General features: G+C 42.0%; 1 protein-coding gene across 1 annotated transcript; it reads left to right on the top strand.

The window, feature by feature from the left end:
* Nucleotides 1-3,168: 3,168 nt before the first annotated feature.
* On the top strand, nt 3,169-5,294 carry LOC109784717 (uncharacterized). The gene is made up of 2 exons (XM_073509652.1): nt 3,169-4,624; nt 4,717-5,294. The coding sequence occupies exons 1-2, from the start codon at nt 3,169-3,171 to the stop codon at nt 5,274-5,276; spliced, it is 2,016 nt and encodes a 671-aa protein (XP_073365753.1). The 3' UTR covers nt 5,277-5,294.
* The last annotated feature ends 10,342 nt before the right edge of the window (nt 5,295-15,636 follow it).

Below are 15,636 nucleotides of genomic sequence, written 5' to 3'. Positions count from 1 at the left end.
GCAGCCGCGTCTCGTAATGCATCTATGCCAGATTGCTATGTTCGTGTGTTGATCTACGTAGAAACGTCGTCTGCATGGTCTTGTATAGATTTGAGTAAGGCATATGAGGATGTGTCTGTGAAATGCGAGAAATAGGGTCTGCCGGGTCACCCAGCCGGCGTGCCCGGACACGTCGAGCGTATAGCGGCTCAAATTAGATGACATCGGTTAGAGCATCTAGAATCATGATGGGCAAATCCGGTCCCCCAAACGCCCGCGCACGCTGACTGGTCACGCATCAAATAATGCAGTCCACATCCGCATACCTCAAATCCATATTATTACATGCAACATAGCGATCTTTATGTGTGAAGCTCGTTTGGTCACCATGGCCATGTCCGATGGCCGGCTGCGCTTCCTGAAGTGTTGGTCCGGCCACTGGCAAGGTAGAGTTGGGCATGAGACACGAGCCGGCTCACGGGACTCACTACAGGTGCGCCACCCCAAGCACGCTTAACTTCAGAGTTCTATCCAACCCCAGCACCAGCTCACTTCACAGACACTTGTTGATATATCTATCATATCAATCCTATTAAACCTTGTTGATATCTAGGACTTTGTTCATGTTCATGTTCATGAGTGTGATGAAATTTTGAAAAAATATTTCAAACTTTCCGGTCATATTACGTATCATATTTTGAAAAAAAATCCAAAAAAAAGTTTTTTTGGAATCAATTTTTTTTCTGTTACTAGTGGCGCACCTAGCAAATGATGCGCCACTAGTAAGTTTGAATTTTTTTTCATTTTCCCCCTCTAGATCTTAAAAGCTCCGTATCTTTCGTTCTGTTAGGTTTTTGGGGATTTTGAAGATGTTGAACAAGGTTCCCCCAGTTCAATTCGTATGTAACTTTTTGAGTAGATGATTTTTCATATATAAAACTTTTTAATCCGAGTTCGTATGCAAAAGTTATGCCCATTTTACAAATTCCAGAGAGATTTTGCAAATAAAGTCGAAATTCATATTTGTAAATTTTCCCAACAACTAGACCACATATCACATGGGAAACTTATTTTATTCTATTTTTTTGACATTTCCATCATTTTCTTTTATTTTTTTAAAACTGAAAAGGCGGTCCGGGGGGGTGGGTGCATTCGGTGGAATTTTGGGCAAAGTTAGTAATGGCGCACCGTGGGTTTGGTGAACTAGTAATGGCGCACCACACCCACGATGCGTCATTACTAACTTTGAAAAAAAATTAAAAATTGTTAGTAGTGGCGCACCGAGGGTGTGGTGCGTCATTACTCTAGTAATGGCGCACTGTCCCCTGGGACGCCATTAGTAGTTTTGAAAAAAAATAAAAAAAATTTGTTAGTAGTGGCGCACCGACTAGTTAAACTATTACTGGTTAAACTAGTAATGATGCACTATCCCCTGGTGCGCTATTACTAGTTTTAAAAAAATAAAAAAAAATTTGTTAGTAGTTGCGCACCGTGGATGTGGTGCGCCATTAGTATTTGGACACTAATGGCGTACCAACACATGGTGCGCCATTAGTATATAGTAGTGGCGCACCACATGCGTGGTGCGCCATTAGTGTCCATATTATCTATAGCCCTTTTTCTAGTAGTGTGGATGTCAGATCGATGATGGATCCGTCATGGGACGAGCTACCGACATCCACCACGATGCGGTTGCGGCATCCGGAGTGGTGCACCATACGGGGTGTCGGAGAATGTGACTCCGCCTCACCGACATCCACCGCCTCGAGCGCTGCCACCGCCTCTCCCACGCCCGCTACCATGCACGGCGGGCACGTCGCGCCATGGTTGCGTCAGACGACGCCCACGGTGTGTCCATGACCTCAGCGCGCCAACAGAGGGGTTGCGTCAGACGGACCGCACCGCCTCCAGTGTGGCAGCGACAGTTGCCCTAGCGCCGGATCCATGTGCCATTTGGGCGGACGCAATGTCCGAGCGCTGTCGTGCAGAGGCCTCCTCCCGGGAGTGGCGGAGCGCAACCCGGAAGGTCATCTCCTCCTCGGAGCCGCGTGGGATGAGCTCGGAGTCGACGGATCTGGAGGTGAAGGGCTTGGATCCGCTGGCCGCTATACCGGAGACGGCCGGACGACGCCAGAGATGAGCTTGGGCGCGGAGGGGATTGAAGGAAAGTGACTAGGATTTGGTCCGGCGAGCGGATGGGAAGGAATATATGTGGGATCGAATGGGCCAGCGTGGGATAGATCCGACGTGGCGGGTGTGCACGGGCGCCGTTATATTCGCTCATGTTTGGGCTGGATATGAGGCGTGGCGGTCCTCCCGGACGTCCGGCTGGATTGAAATTTCATTATCGGTCAGGCCGACCAGACGTTTGAGGAGGATTTGGACTGCGCGGCTGTAGAAGCTCTTATAGGTGCTCCAAGGGCGAGCGTGGGAAAACAGTACAGCTTGAGCGGAAGCGGGATAATAATGTGGAAATCGCGCCTGCGCATGTGACGGCGGGAACGATGACGGCACGGCCCGGAACGAGCTGACCCGTCTACGATACGGTCGCAGTTTCAGGTATGGCCCAGTGGCAGCCAAAGCATGGACTTAGCTTCTCCGTGTCTTTACCACATTTGTTAGAGTTCTCTCTGTTTTTCTTCCCGAGAGATTAGCACTTTAGATTTCAATTTATTCACATATTTGTGTAGTCCATTCCTACCTATTCTCTTCATGTACGAAAATTGTTTCAGTTTCCTGCCAAGCAAACATGTACAATTACCCAGATCCTACCACGAAGCTGCTATTCAAAAGCCAGAGCAGAACTGAACATAAGTGAGATACTAATTATACTCCCTAGTACAACATACTTCCTCTAGCGATGTCTAGCGATGCAGTCCTAAACCATTAACTGGAAACGCAAGCGATTTTTAATTGTTACGAATAACAAACAAAAAAAATAGCAATCTAGATTGGTTATACTTTGGCAGCTATAGGAGGCATTTTGTTCCTAAATAGCAATATACGTTGCCCATGCCCAATGGGCATCTGCAATCCCTAGTTCCCTACCCAATTCATTGATGATTGATCAAAGGAATACTTTGTTTTCTAATTTATATGTTGGATTAAATTTGACGTTTACCACTACCAAAACTGTTTTCTAGGTCAAAAGGTCTTCGTGGTTGAATAAGTTCCCTGCTACTTCCAAAGATGGATCATCCAGAAAATACAGTAACACAACTTATCCGGGAAGAGCATAGATCGAAATGGATTGCACATAGCAATCATAGTGTCAAATGTTTTACAGAAGATGAGATAAGAAGATTTACCAACAACTATAAAACTATACTTGGTAGAGGTGCCTTTGGAGAAGTTTATGAAGGAGTCCCTGAGGACAAAAGTATGGTTGCAGTCAAGAAGTTTATCTACAATGTAAAAGAAACTTTTGCCAAAGAGTTGATCGTCCACCGTGAGATCAATCACAAGAATGTAGTCAGATTAGTCGGCTACTGTGTAGATGAAAATGCCCTTATGGTGGTCACGGAGTATATTTCCAGAGGAAATTTAAGTAACATCCTTCACCAGGATAGCATTCCCATCACTTTGGATACACGGCTAAGAATTGCCATTGAATGTGCAGAAGCGTTGGGCTATATGCATTCACAAATGTATACTCAGGTCATTCATGGTGATATCAAGCCTGCTAATATACTTCTGGATGATGGACTCGGAGCAAAAATATCAGACTTTGGAATATCAAGACTAGTCAACACTGAAAAGACTCTATATACTCTAAATGTGATAGGAAGTATAGGCTACATGGACCCTCTATTTGCTCAGAATGGTCGCCTCACAGCAAAGAGTGATGTTTATAGTTTTGGAGTTGTGCTCCTGGAACTGATAACCAGAAAAAAAGCAAGAACAGAGTTTGGGGAGATTGCCTTGGTTGAAAGTTTTATTCAATCTCTTTCAAAAGGATTTAGGAGTGTGAGGGAGATGTTTGATCCTGAAATTGTAACATCGAGCGACATCAAGACTATCCAAGAGATTGCTAAGTTGGCAGGTAAATGCTTGAAGATGGAACTTACCAAACGTCCTGAGATGTTAGAAGTTGCAGAACGTCTTCGCAAACTTAAAAAAGCTCCACGTCAGGTACAAGAGAGACTAGCTCTGTTTCCTTGGATAAGGAAAAATAAACAAGATCCAGCTGAAACATCATCGCTCGAAAGCAGTAGCTGTAGCCAAAACATGAGAACTGTGGCTCCAGTGAAAATGACACCATCACAAGAACGCAATGATATTACCCCCATAGCGGCACTTTTACAGAAAAGCAGTAGCCAAAATGTTGGAACTTTTATCATTAGTTCGACGCTGACAGGCCAATCATTTGAGCTGGAGGACCTGCTTCAGGCATCGGCTGAAGTTCTGGGCAAAGGTACAGTCGGAACAACATACAAAGTGACGCTTGATAGTGGATATGAGCTGGTGGTCAAGAGGCTGAAGGAAGTGGTCTTGCCGAAGGCGAAGTTTGAGCAGCACGTCACACAGATTGGCGCCATCCAGAACAAGCACGTTGTGCCACTGCGGTGGTATTACTATAGCAAGGATGAGAAGATGGTAGTGTATGATGTCATCCTCATGGGTAGCCTAGCAAAAGTGCTCTATGGTAATTTATATACTGTATAATGCTGTCATATGGTTGCCTTTAAACTTCTTGAAGTGTTTGATGCATCACTAATTCATGATGAGTAAATCTAGGTGACAAAGGTTCTAGCCCAGCTCCACTGGACTGGGAGCAGCGGTCGGCCATCTCACTTGCTGCTGCACGTGGTGTGGCGGCTATCCATTTAGCTGGAAGATCGAGCTGCCATGGCAACATCAAGTCTTCGAACATCCTACTCACCGGCACCCACGATGCATGTGTGTCGGAGCATGGCCTCATAGCACTTGGCATCTATTCCATTGCCTCCGGCTACCGCGCGCCTGAGCTCGTCCACAATTGGTGGGGCTCTCAGAAAGCTGACGTGTACAGCTTCGGCATCCTACTGCTGGAGCTTCTCACGCGCAAGGCCCCAACAAATAGCAGAAAGGATGTCGAGGGAGTTGATTTGCTACGGTGGGTGTGTTCTGTTGTACGTGAGAAGTGGACAGCGGAGGTGTTCGATGTGGAGCTCATAGGGCGGGAGCAGAAGGACGTGGAAGAGGAGTGCATGGTGCGACTTCTGCAGCTCGCCATAAACTGTTGCAGTCAAGATGCCGACCGGAGGCCTACAATGTCTGAAGTCGTGCAGCAGATCGAGGAGATCAGACAGTCCTGATCACTGACCAAGAACCTCGCAAATTATAGTGAGTGGAAGTCGCCTGGTCACAGTTACATTCAAATGTCATATATTTCCGGGACCCCCTTTCATCTTGTTTCCTGGAGAATTGCTATCCTGAAAATGAACGTTTTTCATTTCAAGTTTGTAATCAATCACCTGTCGTACATTTATTGGCATATATAGGAGTAGTACTCTGCAGTCTGCACTATTCCAAATAAAACGTTGGGTTAATGATTCTGCTAGATAAGCTGCAATGCTTAGATATATGTAAAGAATAAAAACCTTGCTATACTTTTTGTTAGAACGTTATGTGGCCAATGTAGAAACACTGCTGTCTACTGAAGAAGATGCAGTCATTTTTTTGCTTTAGACTCGTGTTTCCGGAAATAATGAAGCTGTCCCATTCCTCATCATGTTCAATTCTAGACTTACAACAGAAACAAGCGTCGATGTGTTTAATTCAACAGAGATAAGCATCAATTTTGCAGATCCAATATGAACAGAACACATCAAGCCAAGAATTACAGTGTTCAGTACCTTGCTCTTGCAGGAGCAGCGTCAACCGACCACCTCTCCGAACGAAGTCCACGCACGCTCTACTGGCCCTCTCGCCTACGCCTCCGTGCCTCTTGTAGCAGCTCCACCGACGCCGGCGTGGAAGAGCTTGCCAGGCGCTGCCGCGCTGGAGCAGACGGTGCTGGGTGCGGGGAGGGAGTCAGGGAGATGACGCATCGGCGCCAGCCACTGGAGGTAGAGGAGCTCTTCATCAAGGTGGGCGCGGAGGCGCCGGAAGCGGTCGGACCTCGGAAGAAATTAGGGATTCAGGCATTCAGCGGTGGGGTGTGGCGGCTTCGAGCTCGAGCACTATCTCGCAGGACGACCTGGACGACGACAAGACAGGCAGACGCGAGCAGTGTGCTGGATTGTGGGCTTACTCATGAGTGGGCCTTTGCGAACTAATTTTTCTCGAAAGATTCTGGCTGGGCCGTTGCCCAGCCAGCGTTCACTAGGTCCGCCCCATGTGCTCAAAAAACACTCCGGTCCTGACTTTTACAATCCTAAAAAAAAGCTCAAAAAACAATCCTCAAAAGAAAATATGCTTAAAAAGCAAATCCAAATGATAAGTGTCACAAGTGTGGCACGAAGCACTCCAGTCCTGATCTTTTTTACAACTAAAGTTGTCATTTAAAAAAAAACCAAAAAAAAAACTGAAACTTATCATCCGAAAAGAAAGCTGCCATGCTTGACAACTAAAGTTGTCATCCTAGTGTCATAAAATTTGCCTAAAAAATTGTTCGGAGTTGCCGTATGTTTATACCACACGTGTACCACTTATCACGATCCATAACAAAATACTCAGACTGAAGCATGAAATTAGAAATAATTTCCAATGCGCCTTCTTTTCACGACGTAATTTAAGTGGACCTCGACAGCTGAATATTTTCTGCGCATGAAGCATGTTGCTGCACCTTGTAACATCTCCAGCTCAGCTAACTTTGGTTTTTCTCTGCATCGTCAAAGCGGAGACGCAAACGTCAAAATTGTAGGAGAAATGACAGGTGTGAACTTTAGAATTTTCGTTTGCTTGTTCAATTGTTTATCAGTACTATTATGTACAGAGCCATGCCAACCAGACTGAAGCGCTTACCCTATGTAAGAAAAGGGATCATGTTCAAGTAAAAGTTGCGTTCATGCGAACCACTTTTGCACACACACAATGCATGCTTTGCCCTGAACCATTGTTTCTGCTCCGGTGCTCCCCCCCTGGCTGAACGCGAGGTGAAAAAACACATCGACGGCCAGGATGAATCAAAAAGGGTTCATAACAAGGGGCACGATCGTCTTTGTGGCCCCCGCGTATAGCCGTCGAGGAGCCTGGGAGGCCCATACGGGCCCGGTTAGATCGTATGCCCGGCCGTATACGTATTTGTATACGACGGTGTTTCGTTCACGCGTGCAGCCGCCCGCGCGTGGGGCAGCACGTGTCACGGGTAGTCGCCAAAACTGTCCCATCATATAAATGTGGACGACAACCACCTCCGGCCGCATCGCCCACCATTTCCCCCCCGCCGCATCGTCTCCCTCTCTTCACTCCTCACTCCCTCTCATCTCCAACATCCTCGTCTCCCTCTCCCCAACCGCATCCTCTCCATCGCCATGGAGGACGCAGGAAGCGAGCGCCCCGATTGGGGTGCAGATCTGGTGGCGCAGGCGCAGCAGGTCACGGCGGGCACATGGGTGAGGGGAGGTGCCGGCGTCCAGGGCGGTGCAGCAGATGCTGCAGATCTGGAGAAGGTGGACGCGGGCTCGAGCGGCGCAGTCCAGCCAGATGCGCCCGCTCTGGCGATCTCCGGCGAGGCGCAGAAGGTGGAGGCGGGCTCTGGCGAGGCGCACGAGGTGGAGAAGGTGGAGGCCGGCTCCCGCGAGGAGCAGGTGGAGCAGAAGGTATCTGCTTATCCCTTTTAATTAGTTGGTAGTTTTTAGATTCTACGGTTTTTGGCCAGAAGTTTCTTGGGTTAGATTTGTTGGATGTAGGGTTTTCTCTGCATTAGGGTTTTTCTGTATTTGATTCGTGTAAGAATGGTGGACCACATATGATTTTTAGATTAGGTTAGAAGTAGCCAGATTGAGGGATGATTTTTTTTCAGATGCTTATTAGATTAGTAGTGGAATTTTTGCTTGTTAAATTTTAATTAGTATGAGGTTGAACACCATATTTAAGGGGAAATTTAAGGTCAGATAGACCATATATGATTATTAGATCTGTAGTTCAATGCTGCAGACATATATGATTATTTGATTTGATCTGTGGTTCAATGCTACTGGATGGAAACATATTTGATTTGGAATGCATTAATTTTGATGTGCCAATGAATTGATTTAGACGATACAAGATTCATCTATAGTATAATTTGTTGTTGTTTAGGTAAGTAATGAAATTTTAGATGTTTGTTGGAGATGTATGCATTTATAGTTGAAGTTGCACCTAATTAACTACTGCATTATGTTAATATGTGTAGGAGCTTTGCTGCATTATCCCAAAAAATTCTTAGGTACATCTTAATTATTCTTTTGTGTAGGTTTCCTGTAATTAGAAATTTTTTCAGAACATCTATTTATATTAGCTATGTTGTTCAGATTGTGTGCATGAAAATGGAAAATGCAAGTATGATCATAGTTTGGATAAGCCGATCGATGTGTCATGTGTGCATATTAAAAATTTTAGTTGGCTTCTGTAATTAGTAGCAATTGATGTAATTTTATATTTAGGGAGCTAAGAGATAACTCACTGTAAAATTGCAAAAGGGTGGCCTCAATAACAGTAACATGGCCTTGAAATATTGTCCTTGTACAAAATTTTATAAACCAAATGTTGTAGGCAGGCCTATTGTCCAGCCTCATAAAATTAACCTGGCCAGAGATTTTCCTCTTGTGCAAATACTTATGATGAATTACAAAAATATGCAGCTGGGATGTCACCATTGTATAACTATAAAGTAAACATTCCAAGGCAGGATCCTAGCAACAAAATATACTATATGTTTCCATTAAGTAGTGTAGGGGAAATTCCCTCAAAAGAAAAGTGTTGGGTTAATCCAGGGAATGTCAAGAATCCAGCTTGGATTTTCATTAGCATTTATGAAGGAAAGCATTTGTCTGTTGATTGATTGCTTAGATTCTGTATTTATAAGGAAAGCATTTATTTGTATGTACATATCAATGAACTTGTATGTTGATAACCCTACTATTTAATATGTAGATATAGTCTATCAATTAGTTGTTGAAATGTACATACCATGTGTAACTGGTGCACTTTTTCAATATAGTTTGGAGCTTTCCATCATTATGCAAAAACAAATTGTTTAGGTAGCTTTATTTGTTTATCTGTAGGTTTCATATTAAATTATTTTGCATTGGAAAACATATTGACAATATTGGTCACTTGCAACATACCTTTGTGGTTCACATTCACAATTTTGTTTGTAATGACATTCTTTGAACTGCAATTCAATTCCTTGTAATTGATGTGCTTGTTTGACAATATAGCAGGAGGAGGATCTTGTGGGCAATAAGAGGAAGTGGGACAATACTGGGTTCTACCCATATGACAGTGATGAAGATGAGCCGTACGAGGTAAGGCCTAATTGAAATGTTATTCTTGCATTGAGTTAGTCTTACATGTTTATAGTATTTGAATGCATAATGTATTAATGTCAGTCATTAATGTGTGCAGTATGAATTTGGAGATGATGTGGTTGAGGGGAACGTCGAGTCCTTTGAAGAGAAGGTGGTGGAGAAGATCAGGGCCCAAGGATCTAGTATGTACCACAACGCGAGGATGGACAAGTTCCGCTGCCCCTACTGCAGCAGGCCCAAGCCCAGGTCTGGGTTAATGGAGGATCTTATGGAACATTGTCGGGCTACAACGATCAATGGTGATGACTACAAGATCAGGGCTCAGCATTCTGCCCTCCTGAAGGTCCTGAGAAGCCCTAACATCTAGTCCTACATCATGCTGATCGTCAGAAGCTGGAAGCCCTAGTCATCATGAGTATATTTGATGATGTTTTACTTTTGGAAAGCTGCATCTGGGTCTGAACTGGTGGGAAACTAGCTCTAGTAATATAATGTAATGTATTATGTGTCTGAACTAGATCTGTTGTGAACTGGCTGGTACCTGTGGTGGTAATCTAGAATGCTATCTATATTTGTGTGGCCTTAACTTTATTGGTGGTGAATGCTTCCTTTATGTTTAGTTGTTGTTTCGATGGTGCAATGATCACGAATGGCGCTTTAGTGTTGCTTCAGACATGCTGCAACACTTGTCTATGTTGTGGGCAAGTGCAACATGTTGTGCCCATGTGCAAATCATACCAAATTTAGAATCTGGCGATGTTCCAAATTAGCTGTCATGAATTATAGTACATGCGGTTTAGTAAAGTTACTGATAATTGTCATCCTCACACATTCCATCAATGCATAACTTGAATAAGCAAAAAGATCAAATGTTCCATCATTTGAACATATGTTGCAATACCAGAGCAAATATTCCATCATCAAAGTGTGAAGGAATTAAAATGTAAATTTAGAGAGTAATATAATACTAGTTAAAAATAGTGTGTGCAAAAAAAGGAATTTGAAACAAGATGTACTTTATTTTTTTAATACAGTTATATTACCCTACTTATTAGAATTTTGAAAATGTCACTTATTTATAAGAAAAGAAAATATAAATATTCAAAAAGATGTGTTTGATAAAAATACCTTTTGAATTTTTGGTATGTTATTATTTGAGGGATCATGTAATTTTTATGTTATTTTTGGAGTGGTCAGGTAATTTTTATGTAAACAAAAGAAAAAGGAAAAAATAAACAAAAGGAAAAGCATGGGCCAGCCTAGCCATCTTGGAAACCTAGCTTTATAAATAAAAAAAATCAAAAAAATAAGAGGGCATTAAAAATAAACAAATATAAGAGGGCATTAAAAAAATAAACAAATATAAAAGGGCATTATAAATTTAAAAAAATTCAAAAAATACAGAGAAAATATAAGAGGGCATTATAAATTTCAAAGAAAATATAAGAGGGCATTATAAACAAATATAAGAGGGCATTATAAATTTCAAAGAAAATTTGAAAAAATATATTTTACAATGCCCCCTTGAGGCATAGATCATGTTTTGACCAGTCAGTCTAGAAGGCATTATAAATTAATAAAAAATTAAAAAAAATATAAAACCTTGGAAACCTAGCTTTGTTTGTGCAAGAGATCATGTGTGCAAAAGTTGAGGTGATTTGGAGGTGGTCGAAAAAATGACCGCATTCCAGAGGGACCATTTGGTCTTTTTAACTTAAGCTAGTTTTTGAACAAAGGTGATTTTTTCCACCACCTCCAAATCACCCAAATTTTCTTGTACATGGTGACCTACATGTGCCAAAGATGGCTATCAAAGAAAATATGAAAAAATATATATTTTACAATACCCCTTGAGGTATAGACCGATGTTTTGACCAGTCAGTCTAGAGGGCATTATAAATTAATAAAAAATTCAAAAAAATATAACCTTGGAAACCTAGCTTTGTTTGTCCAAGAGATCATGTGTGCAAAAGTTGAGGTGATTTGGAGGTGGTCGAAAAAAACCCTGGAACACTGCCCCGGCGTGACGCAACGTGCATTTTGTGTCCGAATTCGTGTACACCTTGCCTGGGGGACCACATTGGCCATGCCCACATGGTCCCAAAAAGTTGGGGTCATCTCATGCATGCCCCACATGCACCATGTATAAGCCGGACCATTCGGGTCTGCCGGAGGGCAAGTCTGAAAGAGGTTTTTCTTGCCGGTCCCACCAAATGATCCCAAACTTTATGCACACCCTACCATGACCATGGCATGCATGTGGGAGGATAATTCATACACCATGGGCTCATTTTTGTTGAAATCCCATTAATAGCCATGTGTATTACATGTAAGTGAGCATGTGTAAAATTTATTAGGTGATTTCAAGGTCAAAACATTAACTTGTCATATATGCAAAAAATGTGTATTGCATGCAAGTGAGCATGTGTATAATTTAGTACGTGATTTGAAGATCAAAACACATGGCAATATGCCAAAAAAAAGCCCACCTATATGAGAGTTAGGCAATGTACTGCCTGCATATGATAGGAGCTTGAGAGGAGAGTCACAACCGGCTATATAAATCGGTGCGGCGCTCTCTCGCTTGGCGAGGTGGGACTAATCTCCCAGCACCCCACGGCTGTGCCCTGCGCGGCTCTGCCTTGGGCCCAATTCGGGCGGGCTGGCCCAGGGCAGCCTTACCTGCGTGCTGAAATAATTAGCTTTTATAAATTCTTAAATTTGTTTCTGTTTTATATTCTCTTTTTTTTCACTTCTTAACTCCAAAATTTCTTTTCTTTTTATATTTATAATATTTAAAATCAAATCTCTATTTTTCTATATTATTTCTAATAGTGTTTACTAAAATTAAAAAAATATGTCAAATTCTGTTGTGTTTTATTTCATTTGTTCGTTCTCTTTTTATATTGATAATATTTACGAAATATAAACTAAAATGGTGTGTTTTATTTCAATTCTTCATTCTAATATTTCTTATCTTTATTATATTTGAAATATTTTTACTATGTAAGATAAAATGTTCTGTTTTATTTCACTTCTTCATTCTAATATTTGTTCTCTTCTTTATATTTGAAGTATTTTCAAAATGTAAGATAATATGTTATCTTTTATTCATTTCTTCATTCTAATAGATCTTATCTTTTTTATATTTGAATTATTTTTTAAATGTAAGATAATATGTTGTCTTTTATTGCACTTATTCATTCCAATTTTTCTTCTGTTTTCTATATTCTCCTCTTTTCTTTGTTCTGACAGTTATAATTTTAAATAATGTATGATATAATGTTGTCTTTTATTTCACTTTTCATGGTTGTCCTTCCTAATTATAAATTTTCTTTTCTGTTTGATACTTGAAATATTATTAAATCAAATCTAGTTGGGACAATCGCATGCATGCCTCCACTTGCACCATGTACTAGAAGCAGGTTTTTCTTCTCGGTCTCACCAATGAGACCAAACTTTATGCACACCCTACGATGACCATGGCAAGCATGCATGGCAAGTATCGTTCATTTCCGACACTCGATGCATTTTGTAGGGGTTTTGCAGCGATAAAACCCTAGAACAGTGCCCTAACGTGACGCAACGTGCGTATTGTGTCTGAATTCGTGCACACCTTGCCTGGGAGACCACATTGGCCATGCCCACATGGTCCCAAAAAGTTGGGGTCATCTCATGCATGCCCCCACATGCACCATGTACAAGCCGGACCATTCGGGTCTGCCGGAGGGCAAGTCTGAAAGAGGTTTTTCTTGCTGGTCCCACCAAATGATCCCAAACTTTATGCACACCCTACCATGACCATGGCATGCATGTGGGAGGATAATTCATACACCACGGGCTCATTTTTGTTGAAATCCCATTAATAGCCATGTGTATTACATGTAAGTGAGCATGTGTAAAATTTATTAGGTGATTTGAAGGTCAAAACATTAACTTGTCATATATGCAAAAAATGTGTATTGCATGCAAGTGAGCATGTGTATAATTTAGTACGTGATTTGAAGATCAAAACACATGGCAATATGCCAAAAAATGCCCACCTACTAGAGCAGGAGAATTCATACACCACGGCCTGCATACGACTAGGAACCCAGCAGTTCATGGGCCAGGATGCAGGCCCGTGGTGCAGAATATCTCTGCTGCTAGTAGGCCCCACGGGGCAGAGGGGATGAGAGTTAGGCAATGTACTGCCTGCATATGATAGGAGCTTGAGAGGAGAGTCGCAGCCGGGTATATAAACCGGTGCCGCGCTCTCTCGCTTGGCGAGGTGGGACTAAACTCCTAGCACCCCACGGTTGTGCGCTGCGCGGCTCTGCCTTGGGCCCAATTCGGGCGGGCTGGCCCAGGGCAGCCTTACCCGCGCGCTGAAATAATTAGCTTTTATAAATTCTTAAATTTGTTTTTGTTTTATATTCTTTTTTTTCACTTCTTACCGCCAAAATTTATTTTTTATATTTCTAATATTTAAAATCAAATCTCCTTCTATATTATTTCTAACAGTGTTTACTAAAATTATAAAAATATGACAAATTTTGTTGTGTTTTATTTCATTTGTTCGTTCTCTTTTTTATATTGATAATATTTAAGAAATATAAACTAAAATGGAATGTTTTATTTCAATTCTTCATTATAATATTTCTTATCTTTATTATATTTGAAATATTTTTACTTTGTAAGATAAAATGTTCTGTTTTATTTCACTTCTTCATTCCAATATTTGTTCTCTTTTTTATATTTGAAATATTTTTAAAATGTAAGATAATATGTTATCTTTTATTTCACTTCTTCATTCTAATAGATCTTATCTTTTTTATATTTGAATTATTTTTTAAATGTAAGATAATATGTTGCCTTTTATTGCACTTATTTTCATTCAAACTTTTCATGGTTGTCCTTCCTAATTATAATTTTTTTTCTGTTTGATTCTTGAAATATTATTAAATCAAATCTAGTTGGGACAATCGCATGCATGCCTCCACTTGCACCATGTACTAGAAGCAAGTTTTTCTTCTCGGTCTCACCAATTGAGAGCAAACTTTATGCACACCCTACGATGACCATGGCAATCATGCATGGCAAGTATCGTTCATTTCCGACACTCGATGCATTTTGTAGGGGTTTTGCAGCGATAAAACCCTAGAATAGTGCCCCGACGTGACGCAACGTGTGTATTGTGTCCGAATTCATGCACACCTTGCCTGGGGGACCACATTGGCCATGCCCACATGGTCCCAAAAGTTGGGTTCATCTCATGCATGCCTCCACATGAACCATGTACAAGCCGGACCATTCGGGTCAGCCGGAGGGCAAGTATGAAAGAGGTTTTCCTTGCCGGTCCCACCAAATGATCCCAAACTTTATGCACACCCTACCATGACCATGACATGCATGCATGACAAGTATCGTTCATTTCCGACACTCGACGCATTTTCTCGGGTTTTTTCCGGTGACAAAACCCTAGAACACTGCCCCGACGTGACGCAACGTGCGTTTTGTGTCCGAATTCATGCAGTCCTTGCCTGGGGGATCACATTATTGGCCATGCCCACTTGGTCCCAAAAGTTGGGGTCATCTCATGCATGCCTCCACATGAACCATGTACAAGCCGGACCATTCGGGTCTGCCTGAGGGCAAGTATGAAAGAGGTTTTCTTTGCCGGTCCCATCAAATGATCCCAAACTTTATGCACACCCTACCATGACCATGGCATGCATGCATGACAAGTATCGTTCATTTCTGACACTGGATGCATTTTCTAGGTTTTTTCCGGTGACAAAACCCTAGAACACTGCCCCGACGTGACACAACGTGCGTTTTTGTGTCCGAATTCATGTAGACCTTGCCTAGGGGACCACATTGGCCATGCCCACATGGCCCCAAAAGTTGGGGTCATCTCATGCATGCCTCCACATGCACCATGTACAAGCACGATCATTCGGGACTGCCGGAGGGCAGGTATGAAAGTGGTTTTCCTTGCCGGTCCCACCAATTAGGAAGTCATAAATAGGACAACATTTAATCATACATATTTGAAATTGAAAACTATGAGAAGAAATGATATGGAATTATGAAACATGAAAAAACAATTAGGAATAAGACGGAGAAAACATAAAAGAATAGGGAAACCAAAAAAGGAAAGAGGAACAATACATTTGAATTTATAATATTGCAGATATGAGAGAGATACTATAAATATTGTTAAACATATACAAGTATA

The sequence above is a fragment of the Aegilops tauschii genome, chromosome 2 (assembly GCF_002575655.3).
Source record: "Aegilops tauschii subsp. strangulata cultivar AL8/78 chromosome 2, Aet v6.0, whole genome shotgun sequence".
In the NCBI taxonomy this organism is placed as follows: Eukaryota; Viridiplantae; Streptophyta; class Magnoliopsida; order Poales; family Poaceae; genus Aegilops; species Aegilops tauschii.
The sequence above is the reverse complement of the archived record's forward strand: the minus strand, read 5'-3'. Positions and strand labels throughout refer to the sequence as shown.

What these genes read in the sequence shown, in the direction of transcription:
- LOC109784717 (XM_073509652.1), top strand. Translation starts at nt 3,169, where the DNA reads ATGGATCATCCAGAAAATACAGTAACACAACTTATCCGGGAAGAGCAT. An exon ending in CCTAGCAAAAGTGCTCTATG is followed by an intron (nt 4,625 to 4,716) that starts GTAATTTATATA and finishes GAGTAAATCTAG; the next exon opens with GTGACAAAGGTTCTAGCCCA.